Source organism: Crinia signifera, chromosome 6, assembly GCF_055691185.1.
Source record: "Crinia signifera chromosome 6, ASM5569118v1, whole genome shotgun sequence".
Classification (NCBI taxonomy): Eukaryota; Metazoa; Chordata; class Amphibia; order Anura; family Myobatrachidae; genus Crinia; species Crinia signifera.
The window spans coordinates 287,871,299-287,890,414 of NC_139222.1; the positions used below are offsets into that span (position 1 = coordinate 287,871,299).

Below are 19,116 nucleotides of genomic sequence, written 5' to 3' on the forward strand. Positions count from 1 at the left end.
CGGTGCTATGTTTCTGTGTCCATGTCAACTGTGTCGACATTCAGGACAAACAAAATGTGAAAAGCCCCATGTCGACCTTTTGACTGTTGTCCTACCCCCATGTCGACCTAATGCTTGTGTCAACCTAATGACCCTGTCGACCTTCCTGCATGTCGGCCAACATGCTGGTGACCTATGGATCCCTACCCCTCTCAGCAGGAATATAAATGGTGCTTATACATAACAGTGATACGGAGGAGACACTGGGCCTTATTCTAGTTCACTCTTAGAGGCAAATTCCTTCTTAGCTGGACAAAACCATGTGCACTGCAGGCGGGGCAGATGTAACATGTGCAGAGAGAATTAGATTTTGATGAGGTTTTTCGGTACTTGTGAGTTATCCGGGCTGCCGATTTTTTCATCGCGCCCGAAATCGTGGGCATCGCGTCGGTCGTGGCCGTTATAAGGAGCCGCGACGCGATGCCCACGATTTCCCATAGACAGTAATGTTAAAATAAAATTACAATGTGAAATTGGCCAATATGTTTTTAAAAAAAATGTTTCATGGCCCCCCACCACCGTTAACGCCACCCCGCTATTGACGCCAACCCGAAGCGTGGCGAGCGCAGCGAGCCCGCGAGGGGCGGCGGTACGCGTCCTCCGACCTTTTCATGCCCTACTATCCACTAGGGCGTGGAGTGAGAATAGAATAGTGTGGCGAGCGCAGCAAGCCACCGAGCCCGAAGCGTGGCGAGCTCAGCGAGCCCCGCGAGGGGACGCGGACACCTTCACAGGTATCCGCGTGCCCTTGCGGGCTTCACAGGTGTCCGCGTCCCCTCGCGGGGCTCGCTGCGCTCGCCACGCTTCGGGCTCGGTGGCTCGCTGCGCTCGCCACACTATTCTATTCTCACTCCACGCCCTAGTGGATAGTAGGGCATGAAAAGGTCGGAGGACGCGTACCGCCGCCCCTCGCGGGCTCGCTGCGCTCGCCACGCTTCGGGTTGGCGTCAATAGCGGGGTGGCGTTAACGGTGGTGGGGGGCCATGAAACATTTTTTTTTTTAAAACATATTGCCCAATTTCACATTGAAATTTTATTTTAACATTGCTGTCTATGGGAAATCGGGTCCATCGTGTCTTTTAACATTACTGTCTATGGGAAATCGGGTCCATCGTGTCTTTTAACATTACTGTCTATGGGAAATCGTGGGCATCGCGTCGCGGCCCCTTATAACGGCCACGACCGACGCGATGCCCCCGATATCGTGTCTTTTAACATTACTGTCTATGGGAAATCGGGGGCATCGCGTCGCGGCCCCTTATAACGGCCACGACCGACGCGATGCCCCCGATTTGGAGCTAAATCGTGGGCATCGCGTCGGTCGGGTGTCCTTAAGTTAACCAAACTTAAGGACAAAATCGGCAGCCCGGATAACTCACAAGTACCGGTTTTTCTTCAGAGTGAGATCTATATTGCAGTGTAAAAATAAAGCAGTCAGTATTTTCCCTTTTGGGAGCAGATGATTGGTTGCCATATGCTGCTGATCATTACCAGATTTAGGTGTCCCCCCGACATTAGTCACACAGCGCCCATAGTCTCACCAATGGCTGACGGGCAATGATCAGCTCCCGGGCTGCAGAGCTTACAATTAGCAGGGTAATATTCTCTGTACGGCGTACCCATGGGGTGTCAGTAGTCCATTCCTGTTATCTATTGTAACGCCCGCTGAGACCCCGCTCACCCGCCAGTCTGTCATACACACATATACAAGTGACGGCACACAAGGGGCGACGCAGCGGCATGTTTTGGGACACATTTGCTTTGTGTCGCTGACCGGCTTCTGAGCAGCCCATGTGACCTGTAATCTGGTCATGTGACCACAATATATACATGGCTGCCGATTATTCCTCTGTGTACCACAGACAGCGTGTGGCCATAAATAGACTTGTCTCCTCCTTATCACTGTTATTATATATAAGCCCCATTTATATTCCTGCTGAGAGGACACGGCCATTATTATTGTTGTATATAGGGCAGCTGCGTGTGTACTAATTACTGCTAATTACATGTGCATCCCATTAGCCAATTATGGGTGGTACTTATATACCTGGCTCAGTCATTACCCCACATGTCTCTGAGGGAGCCGGGTGTCCTGACTGTGTAAGGTAATGGGGCTGGCTGGTATTTGTGGTTCCACTTGGAATGTTTTCTTTGTGTATCTTTTGCAGATGGACAAATTATGTTGGTGGGGCAGATATAACAGGTGCAGAGTGTGCCTTTTGGGTGGGGTGTGTTCAAACTGAAATGTAAACTGCAGTTTAAGCATACCTCCCAACATGACCCTCTCCAGGAGGACACATTGCTCTGCTCCTGCACTTCCCTCTTATTGTATGACTAGCTGACCCGTCCGGCGTTTCCCAGGGAAACCTTGGGGTTTTTTTTTATTTTCTAAATTGCTGAAAAATGTCCTCTTACAGTATGTTGTGCCAAAGATTGTAATTTGTTAAAGATTCCACCATAATGTTAGAATGTGTTTGCATTGATACTCAATGACTGCACTGAAATCAAGTGTGGTGGTGTTTGAAACACAACGCTCCTGAGTTGATAACTTGTGTGTGATGAATTCCACATCCACTCCTGAGATTTAGCACCTATGACATATCCTCCAACATCTGATTGTCTGAAATTGGTACAAAATCAAAAAACCGACATGGCCACACCTCTATTTCTATACTTTTAAATGGTACAGTTTCTAGGGTGTGTAATTACAGGCACTGAGTGAGTGGAGACCGGGGTGGGCGTCACTTACCACGCCATAACTAATTCAAAATTCACCGATCCTGCCTGCAGCAGTCTCTGAGGTCTGGAGATCTGTAAAGAACATGCAACGGGTGTCTCTACCAAACAGTGGGGCAGCCCCTGAGTGTGGGAGCAGGTGCGCGGGCCTGGCCACATGACGCGACGCACGCTACCCGCACCACTGGGAATGAGTGCAATGGGCTAAGTTCTTCATTACACCCGCCGGACCGATCCATGCAGCGCAGTCATAAATGGGTGCATTGATAAGGTTTGGAGTGTAAGAAGTTGAAGAGTAAGACCGCTAAAGATTTGCCATGTTAAAGTGTACAATTTACTCAATAAACCATGAAAAAAGTGTACAATCAAGAAATAAAAGTAGGATTAAATAATAAATTCTGATTCAAACTGATAATTGTTTGGATGGGGTGGGTTGCGAAACAAATCTAAAGGTGGGGGGTATGGATATTGTGCGCATAATTAGTGTTTGGTACACCTACAGGGGGTCCTTAATTGATGGGATTTTTACTAGTGTCACCATAGGGGGATTCCCAATTGGGGTCCAGTTGGCCCTTTAGGAACCCTTTGCAATTCCCATGGTCACCCTTAATGATAGTCAATCACTGAGGAAGACCGTAGGCTCCAGGAGAAGAGACCAACGGGATAGTAAAGGGGGTCCCTAAAAGACCACCTAAACCCCAATTGGAAATCCCCCCCCCTATGGTGACACTGTACTGAATTTCTTATCAACTGGGGACCCTGTAGGTGTATCAAACACCAATTATGCCCACAATATCTATACCCCCCTCCACCTATAGATTTGTTTCGCAACCCACCCCCATCCAAACAATTATCAGTTTGAATCAGAATTTATTTTTTAATCCTACTTCATTTCTTGATTGTACTTCTATGTACATATTTATTTCATGATTTTGTAAATTGTACACTATAATGTGACAAATCTTCATCTCAGTCTTATTCTTCAACTTCTTACACTCATAACATTCAAACAAATACATGCAGCGCTCATGCCCATCGACCAAACATTATCTATGAACCAAAAGAGTCTGGGAAACCCTTAAGACAGAGCAGTGCCTGATATCCAACTGACTAACAGGGTGAGTGCAGTGTACCCAATTTGTATTGATCAATAGGTGCATTGGCCAGGACAAAGATTTCTCAGTGTAACTGGCCGGGGAGCAAAGAGACTGATATAGGGGGAAAAAAAAGAAAAACCGGTACATTTTTTTTATTTGCCTGCTACAGACTGTTAAATAAATAGCAATTTTTTTTTTTTGTGTGTTGTATGTATCTGTCCAATGCGTAAGTGTGTGAGGTGTGCTATGTATATACAGTATCTGTGTTGTGCCTTTTATGTATCTGTGCAGTGTTTAAGTGTGGTGGTTTTTTTTTTTTTTTTTTTGGGGGGGTGGGTATGTTGTGCCATTAAAAGTATGTTATATGTGCGTACGGTGTGCTGTGTGTATCTGTGCAATGTTTGTGTGTATTGTACTGTCTTTGGGTGTGTGTTGTACCATGAGGTGTGTGTGTGTGTATATGCCGAATGTGAGGTGCGCTACACATATATATATGTGTGTGTGTGTGTGTGTGTGTGTTTTGTTTCTGTATCTGAACAATGTGTGTTGTACTGTTTTTGGGTGTGTTATGTGTGGTGGTTTTTTTTTTTTTTTTTTTTTTTTTTTTTTTTTTTGGTACTTGTTTCCTGTATGCAACCAGGTTGCAAAAATCAGGCCCCCAGACCCCATTTTTCATTGTATTGCCCCCCCCCCCCCATTGAACGCCATGCCACAATCAACGTGAACCCGAAGCGTGGTGAGCGGCAGCAGTACGTGTCCTCCGACCTTTTCCTACCCCCACTATCCCTGCCGGCGTGGGGTCTCTGTGAATATCTATCCCTTACAGGAGATGTCTTGTTCCGTGTTCCCCCTTCTAGATATTGTACCACACAGCTGAGCTCCGACCACCCAGCCACAGCCCAGAGATGGCGACTACAGAGTTGGAATCCTACATTAATCGATTGATTGACGTCTTTCACCAGTTCTCACTGGAGGAAGCTCTGACTAGGGGGGAGCTGAGGATACTACTGGCGGACCAGCTGGGGGACGCCATACAGGTGAGACCCCTCTAGTGTGGGGGGCATGTGTCAGTGGGGTCACTTGGGGTGTGTTAGTGTCCAGCACATAAAGCAGGGGAACCCCGACTGTGGGATTCTAGGGTTATCCTAGTGGCAGATCCTGTAAGTCCTCTACTGCTCTGGGGGGGGTCCTGCACTGTGGGGGCATTGGGGCATGTTCAGTAACGTGTTGTCTGTACCTTCGCCTGGTGGGAGATGAGGAACCTGTATACCACAGGAATAAGAACCCTACGGGTGATGCCCACACCCAGGGGCTGCTTATTGTGACCCTGCCCTGGTTACCTGCAGCCCTGTAACTGAATGGGTCTGTGTATAGACATGGCTGACAATAGCTGTGTATTATGGAGAATATGTAAAGCCTAGACAGAACGGCACTCGGGACACTGGTCAGCAGACCAATCCGCAAGGCCACAAGGGATCACCGTTGTCGGGGACGTAGCCCATTCCTCCGGACCATGAAGGCCGTGTCCCTGAATGTTCTGTCACCTTGTGACTCTGCTGATGCCGTATTGCAGCTATTTATCATGTGACCAGTCTCCTGAGTGCCGTTCTTCCTACTGGCCTCTGTATTATGGAATGGAGCAGCTGTTGGTCTAGTCATGAGTGCGGACTGATATTGGAACACGTATATCCTCTGGATAATGTAAATTTACTGACGTGGTCTCCCATAGGTATTCCAGGCCTCAGGCCAGTTATTACTCCCAGTATGGAGCAGAACATTTCGCTCCCACTCGCCACAAACTTGCTGAATCTTGACAGGTTCCGCTTGTGATCCCTTCTGTTACCATGGAAACCATCTGTATTGGCCAGGCCATTGTTGCATCCTACAGACTCTGTCCAATGGCAGCAACACAGGGGCTGAGTGACCAACAGACAGTTTCAGGTTGGACTGATTTAATCCTCGCACCGAGATTCATACCGGCTATCTGTATGACTTGGTATAAGGGTCCATGGAGCAGATGTACAAAGCAGTGAGCTAGGTGAGCAGTTGCCCATGGCAGCTTGGCACTGAAGTACATCTACCCGTATTTAATAAGCGTTAGAGATATAGTACCAGCCAGTCAGCTTCCACCTACTGTTACAGGCTGGGTTTGAACCATGACAGTTGGGAGCTGATTGGTACTTTGGGGCAGATTTATTAGGCTTGGTGAAGTGATAAAATGGCTAGTACTTGATAATTGGCTAGTATGCTCATAACTGCAATTTCTGTAACATGACAGTTTCGGGCTGATTGGAGGGTTCTAAGGTTTCTTACATATGACCCCCACCCAGTCCCTTATCTGTAGATGTAGCTAATACACGAGGTGTCCTGGACTGGTGTAACCATCTCTCTTCCTCTGACAGGGCATGAAGGACGCGTCATACGTGAACAAGGTCATGGAAGGCCTGGATGAGAACAGAGACGGCCGGGTGGACTTCAAGGAGTTTGTAACGCTGGTGTCCAGCTTGCTGATAGCTTTCCACCATGCTAGGCCGCCACGTGTCTGATTTCCCTGGGGGCCACGTCTGTCTGAATAAACAGAATGTAACAGTGTTTCTGTGTCTGTCATGATTTGCAGATGTTACACAGGACGGAGCAGTGTACCGGGAATGGGTGGGAGCCGGCCTGTAATTGGGGATATGGGTATAATGAATATCTGGGTACAGGGTTATATATACAGCTGTGGTTCCATAACTCGGACCCCAAGGATTCCTAACTGTATATTTTCCCGTTCTCAGCACAGATGCACAAGTGAGATATTAGCAGGTGCTCCTGCTGGGTGACCTGGGAAATGTGTCGGACATAGGTGTGTGCAGCCCATTCTCTTACCATTGGAGGGGCGTGTCGATCACTGCTTATTTGCATCCATGATGTATATGCACTTCAAAATGGATCCCCACCACAAACTAGAAACAGGGACAGTGTGCAAAAAATGTACTCTGTAATGCCCATTACACATTGTGCCAGGGCTTGACAAATATTTGCAAAACAGAGACCGTGCGTGTCCAAGGAGTGTGCCACCATAATGCCTATTACACATCACACGGCCATTAAATAGTACACCACATGCCATAATGCCCATTACACATTATGCCACACACTGTAATGCCCATTACATATTGCGCCCCACACTGAATTGCCTATTACACATTATTCCACATGCTGCAATGCCCAATTTATGTTAATCCACACACATATTGCTCATTACACACCATAATGGCCATTACATGTGCCATATAAGTGCGCTTACCTACATGCTTGTTGTCAGGGATTACATGCTCATTGCCAGGAGGGATTACATGCTTTTTCGCCTCCTTGCTCTGGAATGCAGGCACTCCCCGTGCCAGTGCTTACCGAATCAGCATTTCCGGGTAGTGCTGGATGCCCGGACGGATGGTATAGGTGCAGGCAGACCTCTAACATCTGTCTCCTCTATGGTGCCATCCATTTTTGGAAGGGCTCATGGTCTGTATGTGGCAGAGACCCTGAGGCACCACTTCCCGCCTGTCTGCTTATCCTGGATCCTGATTTGTTTGTATAACATGAACTTCAGGTGCAGGATGACTGGGGATCCAGCAGAGGGGAGCGTCTCTGACCAGGTTCCACCTCCTCATGACAGGGTATTGTCTAATCGCTGTGCCCATATATCCACCAAAAATGACACAACTCTCCTGTTGGATAAAATTGGCCACAGCGGCCATCTTTATTGAAACAATACAAGTTTAACAATAACCAAAACATTCCCCACGGAGGTGGTCCCCGAGGCCCTCAATAAATCTATCCACACCTCTAAGCACTTCCAGGAGTTCTTACCCCCAGCCGACAGCGATTGGCTCGAGGGCACCAATTGTCAACACCCAGTGCTCGTTACTTAACCTCACCCAGGGGAGTCCAGCCCCCTCATGGGGCCCTCCCCGCCGCATAATTAAGCCTCAATGCCACTAACCTCGAGGACCCCCCTCCGCCACCAAGCACGGGATTAAACCCTTAACCCCGTGCGCCCCCCCCCACATCCGGAACGCTGTTTCAACTCCCTCTTGTATTCCCAACGACCAAATATCTATCCCTACAGCACTCAGGTGCACACCGTCCCCTCTCCAAAATGCCCCGGCACCAGACTCCAGTTCCCTGTGCCTCACCACCACAGCCCCGTTTCTGCCCATAAAGCGCCCAATCGCCCTGTTAACTTTAATCCGTGCCTTATTGAGCTTGTCAGCCGACCTTGCATCCCTCCAATATTGGCGTGGCACAATGTCCGACCAAACCGTGATCACCTCCGGAAACATTGCCCATAAACGCAGGAGATCAAACTTGATATCCCGTATCAACTCCCTAAATGGTCTGCCCCCAAGGTCGTTCCCACCCACATGCAACACTAATATATCGGGAGCCCTATCGAGCCGAACAAAACGGTGAAATTCCTGCAACACTCCACTCCATACCATACCGCGCTTCCCCAGCCAGCGGACCAATGCCTTCTCTCTATCCAAACCCAGCTGGCGGCCGTTCGGTCTGACATCCGCCCGTAAAGCCCCCCAAAAGACATATGAATGTCCTAAAATCCAAATCAGGCACGGAGACTGCCCTAAAACAGAAAAGAACACGCAGTCAACCTCAACAATCCCCTAAGCGAACATAAGAACGAAAACGAGACGATTCCCACCGCCCAATACGCTTAATTAACTCATCACCAAATCCCATTCTAGCAGCCTCAGTTGCGGCCCCAATACGGAAAGAGTGACCAGCGTATTCCTCACCCTTGAGGCCCAACGTCCGCAGGACTGCTCTAAACACACTTGTGAACTGGAACCGTGACAAAAAAGACCCATTTGCATGCACCAACAAAGGATCACTTCCCCTGCCCACTCTGACTTCCCTAAACCTCCTTAGTCGTGCCACCGGGCACATCTCCGACCCTGGTACAGAGAAGAGAACTACCCTCTTCCCCCTCCCTAACTGATCCGTCTTTGACCTCCTCACCACTAGCTCCACCCTATCCGAGTATAAATCTACATCCTCCTCCAACAAGCCCCCCGGCCTGGACACACTTGGACTCACGAGCTCACCTATCCGCAATGCCCCGAAGAAGGCAAGCGAGAAGGCCGCTCCGAACAACCTTTCCTCGAAATTGGAACTACAAACCGCCCCTAACTTCATGCCCATACTCTGCAACAACTGAAAGGAAACCGGCCTTCTCTGATCCTGTACCACATGGCCTCTCCTCCAACCCTTCAATGCGTGCGCAATAAGGAAATTCTTAGTGACATCCGGCCTACCTCCTGCACGAAACCCAAAAGCCAAGCCCGCCATGCAGCGCGTGATTTTTGCCACTGACCAACCAATCTCTTTACAATGGCCTATATATAACAGAACGGCCAACTCATCGTCATCCTCCTTCAAACCTGCTGCCTCACGCCATTCCAACCAGCTCCGCCAGTCTTGATTATACGCCGACCATGTATTCGGGGCCAAAGATTCCCTGATGAGCTGGTCAACTACCCGTCCAGCAGATCCCAGAGCAGACTCGGGAACCCGGTCCCCTCCCTGTCCGCCTCTGGCGCCAACTCCCGGAAACGCTCCCACTGTGAACGAGATAAGGAATCCGCAATACCGTTAGAGACACCGGGGACGTGCCTAGCCACCACCCACAAATTCAACGCCAGGCATTCTAATACTAATTGCTGCAAAATAGTGACCACTGGCGGTGAAGATGCCGACAATTGGTTAATGGCCATGACAACCCCTAAATTATCGCAGTGAAAACAAATCTTCCTATAACTCCCCCCAAACCACTACTGCAACCAAAATAGGAAACAATTCCAACAATGCCAAGTTCTTTACCATGCCCCTCTGCACCCAAGACTCAGGCCACCGGCCTACACACCAATGTCCCTGGCAATATGCCCCAAAACCGCCACTCCCGGCCGCGTCTGTGAAGAGGTCTAGCTCCGTGGCCACGCATGTGTCCGACATCCACAAAGCTCTGCCGTTAAAAGCCTCCAAAAATGTTGCCCATACCCGCAAGTCACCTTTCAATTCACTACCTAATCTAACAAAATGATGAGGAAGAACCACCCCTGCCGTCGCTGCTGCCAGCCTCCTGCTGAATATGCGGCCCATAGGCATAATGCGACACGCGAAGTTCAATTTACCCAGCAAGGACTGTAATTCCCGCAATCTAATTTTCTTCACCAGCAATGCCCTCCCTACCTCAGCCTTCAAACCCAGCAATTTCTCCTCGGGCAAGCGGCACTCCATATTTTCAGTATCAATGACAATACCCAAAAAACTGATCACTGTTGCAGGGCCCTCTGTCTTGCCAGGTGCAAGAGGGACCCCAAAGTCTGCCGACACCCTTTCAACCGTCCTCAACAACAAGTCGCATACCCCAGTCCCCCCAGGACCAATACATAAGAAGTCATCCAGGTAATGAATAACTGAACTGCACCCAGAGACATCCTTAACCACCCACTCCAGAAAGGAACTAAAGGCCTCAAAATAAGCACACGACAAGGAGCAACCCATCGGTAAACAACGATCAACAAAAAACTCCCCGTCCCAACAACATCCTAACAAACGCAAACTAGCTGGGTGAACCGGCAGCAAACGAAATGCCGATTCAATATCAGTTTTTGCCAACCGGGCCCCTTTCCCAAACCGCTTCACCCACTGAACAGCCGCGTCAAACGATGTATAAACCACCGAGCAGATGTCGGGGTCAATGCCATCATTGACCGACGCCCCTTTTGGAAAAGATAAATGATGTATAAGACGAAACTTGTTCGCCTCCTTTTTTGAAACCACCCCCAATGGTGAGACTATCAAATCTGGCCATGGTGGCGACCCAAATGGTCCCGCCATACGACCCAGCTGTACCTCCTTAAACAATTTATCCTGAACCACGTCTGGGTGTTCCATTGCAGACTTCAAATTCCTCCTAAAAACCCCCGAAACCCGCACCCACGAAAGGGCTGCCCGCTTTTCATGGGAGCCGTCACCTTTAACCATAAAGCAATATCCTTATGGTCCCAACGTATGTTAGGGCGCACCGCCTTCCTCTGCCTAAACTGTTCATCATACCGGAGCCAAGCCAGGCCCCCATACACACGGTGCGCCTCCCCAATCACATCCATGTAACAAAACAAACCTGAACAATTGTCAGGTGCCTTTTCCCCAATCACACTAGCTAAAATAGCAAATGCTTGTAACCAGTTCGTGAACGACCGCGGTATCAGCCGATACCGCCGACGCTCTTCCTCCTCCTTCTTTTCCTCCTTACGGGGCCTATCCAGATTAAAACGCTCCAAAGGGAGAAGTGAAAATATATCCACGTATTCCCCTTTCCAAATCTTCTCCCTCACTTCTTGCTTCAGGTGGGCCCCCAACGGCCCCTCAAAACAGACATACACCTCCCCTTTTGCAGTGTCACTGAGCCTCCCACTCTCTTCCTGCGTCTCCCCACTGCTCCCTTGTGCCCCTGCACTACTGCTGCTTTGCCCACTGCCGGCCACCGGCACCCCGCTGTTAGCCGGCACCCCACCGCTAACCGGCACACTACTGCTGACTACCACGCTACTGCTGGCTGGTGTGCCCGCATTCTGCGGCACCCACGCCGCCGCCGGGGTTGGCCCCGCCCCCTGCCGCAAAACAGCCAACCAATCTGCAAAACCACTCAACAATTCAGTAAAACCCCTGCTCATCTCCCCTTGGAGGGCTAACCCTCCCCCCTCCTGACTCTGCGCTAAAGCATTAACAGACATAGAGACAGACTCACCAGGCTGCCTGGGGGCTGTGAACCCAGCAGCCGCAGATCCAGCGTCCTGACGGGCCCCAGCCAATGTGGAAGGACCAGGTACTTCTCCATCATCTGCTGCTGGTGGCATCTCTCTACTCCTGTCATCGCGACCCTCAGGTACAGCGCCAGCCGGCGTGACCTCACTGGAGGCGGAGCCAGATGGGCGCCGCTCGCTCCGTGTACCAGGCCTGCGTTCCTCAGCCCGTACGTCTGCCCCCCTGGCACGACTCACCCCGCGCTGGGCAGCGGCATGCGCAGCATGTCCCGCCGTTCCAGGTCCAGCACCCCGCACCGCCGGATCTTCATGCACGGGGGGGGATCCCTCCCGCGCGGAGGGTTCCGCCTGCTAGCTGGATTCCTCCCAGACCTGGTCCTGCGGGCGGAAGGAGCCCGGCCCGCAGCCAGGCCTGGAGGGTCCCTGACGGGGCTCCGTGAACGGCGCTGAACCCTGGGGGACACCGATGGGCTGAAGCGCTCCGGAGGCCTAGACCTCCGAGGCCGTGCGCCCGCTGAAGCAGCCTCCTGTGTTGCTGCTCCCAGTCCCCCCAGCAAACCGGACATCTGCTGCTGCAGCCATTCAGCCCCTCTAGTGCCCGCTGCCTCCCTAAGGGCAGCAAGCGCAGCGGATACCTCCGCATCAGCGTCACCTGGGGAAGCCATGGGAGATGCCAGGGCTGCTTAGCTGTTGAAAAAATTCTCCCAGTGACCCCTATTTCCCGCCTGAACCCTGCTTATAAACCCCTCCAACACCCCGTTAAGCCCCTCCCCCTATGACCCTCTCCTTTGACACCCTTTCTATGACTAACCTGCTAATCAGCTCCCTACAAACCCTGTCAGGGGAGCCTACCCCTAGGCTTTGCCTCAAGTCCGGCTCCTACATTATGCCCCCAGTAGCAGTACCGCTTACACATAATGCCTGCAGTAGCAGCACTGCTTCCACACAGAATGCCCCACACATATTGCCCCCCAATAGTGCCACACACAATGCCCACAGTGCTATGTACACAGTGTATATGGGACGGAGCTGACCATGGAGGGAGGGGAGAGCTAGCTGCCACTCCTGCGGGGAGTGGGGACAAAGCTGCCACTGCTGGGTGGACTGGGGATGGAGCTCCCACTGCCAGGAGGTGGGGGGAGAGAGGAAGTGACAGATGGAGGGGGTACGGAGCTTATGCTGGGTGGAGGAGGGACAAAGTAGCAGCTGCCAGAAGGAGGCAGTGGGCAGCATCTGGCCAGCTTCTGAAAAAGGGAAAGAGGTGGCGGGTGGTGTTTAACACAGGGGTTCCCAATCTTTTTTGATTCACGGCACCCTAGAGTATCAGAATTTTTTCACGGCACCCCTAGGCCCCCAAAAAATTAATTAAAATTGGGTTTATATGTGATTCTTAGGGTCAGTTATGTGGGAAAGGGCAGGATTTGCTTCTGTTTGTACACATTTTATGATTGGCAGCCACCAGCATTGCTTTTAATCATAAATAATTAACCATTAATGATTTGAGTTGGTCCTGGACTACCAACCCAGGGCACCCCTGCATGTGTCCCGAGGCACCCCAGGGAGCCACGGCACACAGTTTGGGAACCACTGGTTTAACAGATACAGCTGACCTGGGCTGAAATCATGTGGGGGTGGAGGGGCATCATTAAGACGTGCCTGTGCACCCTTGGCACCCACCATGCCTAAGATCATGGGGTAATGAGTGCAGCTAACAGATGACCTGGGAAATGTCAGGGGGTAATGAGTACACTGGTGCATATTGCCCACATGATCCCTTGGGCCACACTTAAAGCTTTGTGAGGGCATCTGTAATTGGTGCGGTGCCCATAGGCCCCCTGTCGGGGGTGTTAACATCTCACACCCTGTGCCCATGTTCTCCCATGCTTTCTGCTGGGAGAGCTGGGCAGTGCTAGAATCTACAGCGCTCAGCGGGGGATGGAATTTATGCTGAATACAGACCCCTTCCCCTCTTCCTATCCCCCTGTGAAGGGGAGACCAGAGGGCCACCATTGTTCCACCATGGCACCGTCTCTCCTCCACCAAAATAAAGGTCATAATGCCCAGCGAGCCTCCGATGCCCTAAGAAATCTAGAGAACTCTAATAATCTGTAAAGGTGACCATACACGGCTCCATCGTTAGTGTATGACAATCTGATCTTCTGTGAGCGTCCCAGGCGGCAGCACCTCATGCAGCCTATTCACAGATGATGTATCGCATGTGGCTACGTTCCCTGCTGCCGGGAGAATGCTGAATCTGGAGATATAATGGCACAAAGGCAGGGATGGTGTGAGGGTTCTCTGCACCCCAAGAAGAACTTCTCCTACTGCCCACAGCCCATCCCTCTCCTCTACACACTGAGCTTGCTGGAGGTGCAGGACGCTAGTCCATCTCTGATGTTTGTTTAAAGCAGTGGTCAGGGAACTCGGTCCTCGTTACCCCACGCAGGGCATGTTTTGCAGGTCTCCTCACAGAATCACAAGTGAGATAATTAACTCCACCTTCGGACCTTAAGAGTAATTAGTACACCTGTGCACCTGCTGGGTTACCAGCAAAACATGTGTGGGGTAATGAGGACCGAGTTCCCTGACCACTGGTTTAAAGGGACAATCATTTACACCAGTGGTTCCCAACCTGGGGTGCGCTGCAGACAAGTCTGGGGTACTTGTAAATAATATTGGTAATGGTAGAAGTCTCCTGATGGTGGAAGAGGTGTAACATTGCCATGGAGATGATCCGCATTACATCACTTCCGAGTCCATCACCGGCGTCTCGTCGTGCTTTGGCCCGCCCAGCAATCCCCTGAAAGCTACCGGCACTGCCCTCAGACATCAGCGGTTACCTATCCCGCGCTGACACGGGGAGAGGAAGCAGCGGCATTAATCCTACAAGCATTAGCAGGAACCCCGGAGATATTACACAGCCATTGGCCAGACACAGGGGGCCCAATTCCTGACCGCACACTACTCCTTACATAAGGACATGCATACCAGTCGCTTCCACTCATAAGGTCTGTGGATATTTCATATTGAGAGGAGGGGTACTCATAAATGACAAGCCTAATCAAGGGGTACGGGAGGGAAAAAGGTTGGAACCTCTGATTTACAGAGTAAACACCATAGCTTGCAAGTGATCGGCACATTGATACATTGTATTACATTTCCCCATTTATCTCAATGTCTACTAGCTTGTGTAGCCGGGGTGTAGATCCCCCCCCCACCCCTTCCCCGGTCAGAGCTACGCGTAGTGGTGTAACAGCAGATACAACCGCTATGTTGTATTGCAGCCTTAATAGACAGATGATATTTCGGAGGAAATTTACTACAGGAAATTTGTAAAAAAAAAAAAAAAAAAAAAAAAAAAAAGTGTATTTGTATCCAGAAATAGTTATTTTTGACATTTACTATCCCGTAAATATGGCAATTCGTAGTCGTATTGATGTGCTATCAATACGAATAGCCATATTTTTGGGATAGTAAATGTAAAAAATAAGTGTATTTCTGGATATAAATAAACCTATTTTTTACAAATTTCCTTTAGTAAAGTTCCCCCTTCATATCATACTTCTGTCCCATAGCTCCGTTCAGCAGGGGGAGGAAGCCTGGCTCTGCCAGAGAAATGGGATCCTGATACTGGTTAGAAGGATCCCTACCACTGCTGAACATACGTGCACTGATTGGCCTAACATGGACAGAATGAGGTACACAGTGAGAGTGGTAGCGGTCACATCCAACCCTGCTACATCTCATCTCCCTATTGTCCTCTACCCTACCCCCCGAATGTTCACACATGCACTGTAGGGTGCAGGTAATAGAATCCCAGCAGAGAGGAAGGGGCCTGGCTGGAGGAAGCTGCACATGGTTCTCCTCCCTTACTAATGACACCCCTATAGCGGGGGTTAGTGTCCTGTGCATGACGGGAGGTAGGAGCGCACCTGTGCACGACAGGAGGCAGGTCTCACAATCCAGGTACGTTTTGTTTGTTAGGTAATCAATAACTTCGCTATTCTTAGAGGGGCTGCAGATCCGGAATGCCAGACGTTCAATAAATAGCTGGAAGATTTTTCTCACAGGACCAGAACCAGGGGTAACAAAACGGACCCCGCTGTGCTAAGTTACATTTTGTACCCACAATGGCCAGATAGCACAGTTGTGGCAGGGCATGCTGGGATATATTGCTGGGTCAGTAGAACAATCACCTACTTCCTAGGCAGATGCGTCATGTTGGGTTCTCAGCCTCAACACTCCTGTTTCCCATGTGCTAGAGGTCCATCTCCTCTAGAGGATAACTATCATTACTGCCCAGGATGTTCTAGGTGGCTCAGTAAGGGATATCACTAAGATCTGCTATAGCATGGTTACATGTCAGTGCGTGGACAACATCCTCCAAGCTTCTTATACCAGCCCCCAATGGTATAAACCAAGAACTACTAGTGCCCGTCTGGGTATCAGCGTTCTAACCAGAGACTACTTCAATCTTATAGTCACTCACCAGTCATGTTCTAATGGAATGTGTCCCTAGAAGCCAACCACATTCATTCTGTACCCAGTATAATCATGGTCACACTGAATATTATAGGGAGACTTTCCTGCATCTCCCCAGGTATGAAGGTTCAGTACTATAAACAAGACATAGTCAAATATCCTCCAAATCACTTTATTTATACAAAAGCGTAGCACCAGAGGTTACCACACATGGTCATGTCACAGAAGCGTGGCACCACAGCATAGCACACATGGTCACCAGTCACAGAAGCGTGGCATCAGAGGTTACCACACATGGTCACAGTCACAGAGCGTGGCACCAGAGGATACCATACATGGTCAGCAGTCACAGAAGCGTGGCACCAGAGGATAGACATCACCAGACTTCATGATTTGTCATAGAATTCATGGTAAGCCAAAATGAAGCCAGAGACAAGATCTACGTACTCCTGGAAGGACACCTTTCCATCTTTATTCTCATCCAGAGATTTCAGGAGAGCTTCCACGTAGGCCGGATCTCTCTCGTTCTGAAAGGAAGGGAGAAGGTTAGAGGTTAGTGTCCTGCTTAGACATTAGTGGGAAGCACACAATTGTCCTACAGGTGGTGTCTCACCCATTGAGTAAGGACCAGCTGCTCCTTCAGCAGGTTCTGGAGCTCTCCCCTGGTCAGATGGTTCTTGTCACCCTCCTGGGTGGCGTATTTGTAGAATATATCGATCATTCCCTCCAGGGCGGTTACCAGCTCTGATGGCATCTTGGGGTTGTATGACAATAGGGGGTGAGAGCTTAGGCTGTGGGAAGGTGGGACAGCAGGCTGCATAGAGGCAGATATGGAGGTTAGTAACATAAGGATGGGAAGGTCCATGCATCCTAGGGAAGAGGTAGGAGCCCTGGAGCAAGAGGTGCTGCTGGAACAGGGGTGAAAGGACAACCCACCAGTCACATACACATCAGCCTCCAGGAGCATGGAGTGTTAGAACCATGTCAGGCCACCACCATTATAGACTGTCAGACATAAAATGCAGATCCCTGTATGATAGGTGACAGCTGTTATATGAGCCTTACATTGCTGATAGCAGGCTGATCATTTCCTGTGTGCTGGGGGTCTATGTGTGACCCAGGTATGTACCTGATGGTGCAGTACCTGTGTCAGGGCAGCTGTGTGCTGGGGAACCAGGTGTAGCCCAGGTATATACCTGATGGTGCGGTACCTGTGTCAGGGCAGCTCTGTGCTGGGAACCAGGGGTAGCCCAGGTATATACCTGATGGTGCAGTACCTGTGTCAGGGAAGCTCTGTGCTGGGGAACCAGGTGTAGCCCAGGTATATACCTGATGGTGCTGTACCTGTGTCAGGGCAGCTGTGTGCTGGGGAACAGGTGTAGCCCAGGTATATACCTGATGGTGCAGTACCTGTGTCAGGGCAGCTGTGTGCTGGGGAACCAGGTGTAGCCCAGGTATATACCTGATGGTGCAGTACCTGTGTCAGGGCAGCTGTGTGCTGGGGAACAGGTGTAGCCCAGGTATATACCTGATGGTGCAGTACCTGTGTCAGGGCAGCTGTGTGCTGGGGAACAGGTGTAGCCCAGGTATATACCTGATGGTGCAGTACCTGTGTCAGGGCAGCTCTGTGCTGGGGGAACAGGTGTAGCCCAGGTATATACCTGATGGTGCAGTACCTGTGTCAGGGCAGCTCTGTGCTGGGGGAACAGGTGTAGCCCAGGTATATACCTGATGGTGCAGTACCTGTGTCAGGGCAGCTGTGTGCTGGGGAACCAGGTGTAGCCCAGGTATATACCTGATGGTGCAGTACCTGTGTCAGGGCAGCTGTGTGCTGGGGAACAGGTGTAGCCCAGGTATATACCTGATGGTGCAGTACCTGTGTGCTGGGGAACAGGTGTAGCCCAGGTATATACCTGATGGTGCTGTACCTGTGTCCGGGCAGCTCTGTGCTGGGGAACAGGTGTAGCCCAGGTATATACCTGATGGTGCAGTACCTGTGTCAGGGAAGCAGATATACATTAAGATAAAAGCTGATGGGGAACCACCATTACCTTACACAGTCAGGACACCCGGCTCCCTCAGAGACATGTGGGGTAATGACTGAGCCAGGTATATAAGTACCACCCATAATTGGCTAATGGGATGCACATGTAATTAGCAGTAATTAGTACACACGCAGCTGCCCTATATACAGCAATAATAATGGCCGTGTCCTCGCATCGGGAAATGGTATTTTTGTCACCAGCATGTTGGTTGACATTCAAGAAGGTCGATTTGACTGTAGGTCGACTTAAGCATTAGGTCGACATGGGGGTAGGTCGACAGTCACAAGGTGGACATGGGGTCTTTTACATGTTTTTGTACGTGAAATGTGCCAACAGGCGGCACAGTACTTCATGCCCTACCATTCACTACAGAGCGCGGTGCGAGAATAAAATAGTGCGCCGAGTGTAGCGAGGCACCGTGCCCGAAGTATGGAGAGCGCAGCGAGCCATGGAGGGGACGCGGTGCTATGTTTCAGTGTCCATGTCAACTGTGTCGACATTCAGGACAAACAAAATGTGAAAAGCCCCATGTCGACCTTTTGACTGTTGTCCTACTCCCATGTCGACCTAATGCTTGTGCCAACCTAATGACCCTGTCGACCTAACCCATGTCGACTTACACGTTGACCTTCTTGCATGTCGGCCAACATGCTGGTGACCTATGGATCCCTACCCCTCTCAGCAGGAATATAAATGGTGCTTATACATAACAGTGATACGGAGGAGACACAGAACGCTGTTCCCTGGTAACGTAACCTTTATCTCCATGGCAACACGTACATCCAGGGATCAGTATATCTATAGGGGTGAGACTCAGGCTGGGTACACACCTATAGATTTCTCTGCCCAATCTGTGCGGTGCACACCGGGATCTGGTGACGTGAGGGA

General features: G+C 50.4%; 2 protein-coding genes across 2 annotated transcripts; one reads left to right on the forward strand and one right to left on the reverse strand.

Annotated features, from left to right (window-relative positions):
• The first annotated feature begins 2,121 nt into the window (after positions 1-2,121).
• On the forward strand, positions 2,122-6,464 carry LOC146007332 (protein S100-A12-like). The gene is made up of 3 exons (XM_083145683.1): positions 2,122-2,139; positions 4,730-4,909; positions 6,275-6,464. The coding sequence occupies exons 2-3, from the start codon at positions 4,778-4,780 to the stop codon at positions 6,416-6,418; spliced, it is 276 nt and encodes a 91-aa protein (XP_083001809.1). The 5' UTR covers positions 2,122-2,139; positions 4,730-4,777; the 3' UTR covers positions 6,419-6,464.
• A 9,875-nt stretch (positions 6,465-16,339) lies between these two features.
• On the reverse strand, positions 16,340-18,291 carry LOC146007334 (protein S100-A1-like). The gene is made up of 3 exons (XM_083145685.1): positions 18,240-18,291; positions 16,797-16,997; positions 16,340-16,710 (listed from the first exon to the last, which is right to left on the reverse strand). Exons 2-3 carry the CDS (start codon positions 16,935-16,937, stop codon positions 16,570-16,572), a joined length of 282 nt encoding a protein of 93 aa, XP_083001811.1. The 5' UTR covers positions 16,938-16,997; positions 18,240-18,291; the 3' UTR covers positions 16,340-16,569.
• Positions 18,292-19,116: the final 825 nt, after the last annotated feature.

What these genes read in the sequence shown, in the direction of transcription:
- LOC146007332 (XM_083145683.1), top strand. Translation starts at nt 4,778, where the DNA reads ATGGCGACTACAGAGTTGGAATCCTACATTAATCGATTGATTGACGTC. An exon ending in AGCTGGGGGACGCCATACAG is followed by an intron (nt 4,910 to 6,274) that starts GTGAGACCCCTC and finishes TTCCTCTGACAG; the next exon opens with GGCATGAAGGACGCGTCATA.
- LOC146007334 (XM_083145685.1), bottom strand. Translation starts at nt 16,937, where the DNA reads ATGCCATCAGAGCTGGTAACCGCCCTGGAGGGAATGATCGATATATTC. An exon ending in AGCTGGTCCTTACTCAATGG is followed by an intron (nt 16,711 to 16,796) that starts GTGAGACACCAC and finishes CCTTCCTTTCAG; the next exon opens with AACGAGAGAGATCCGGCCTA.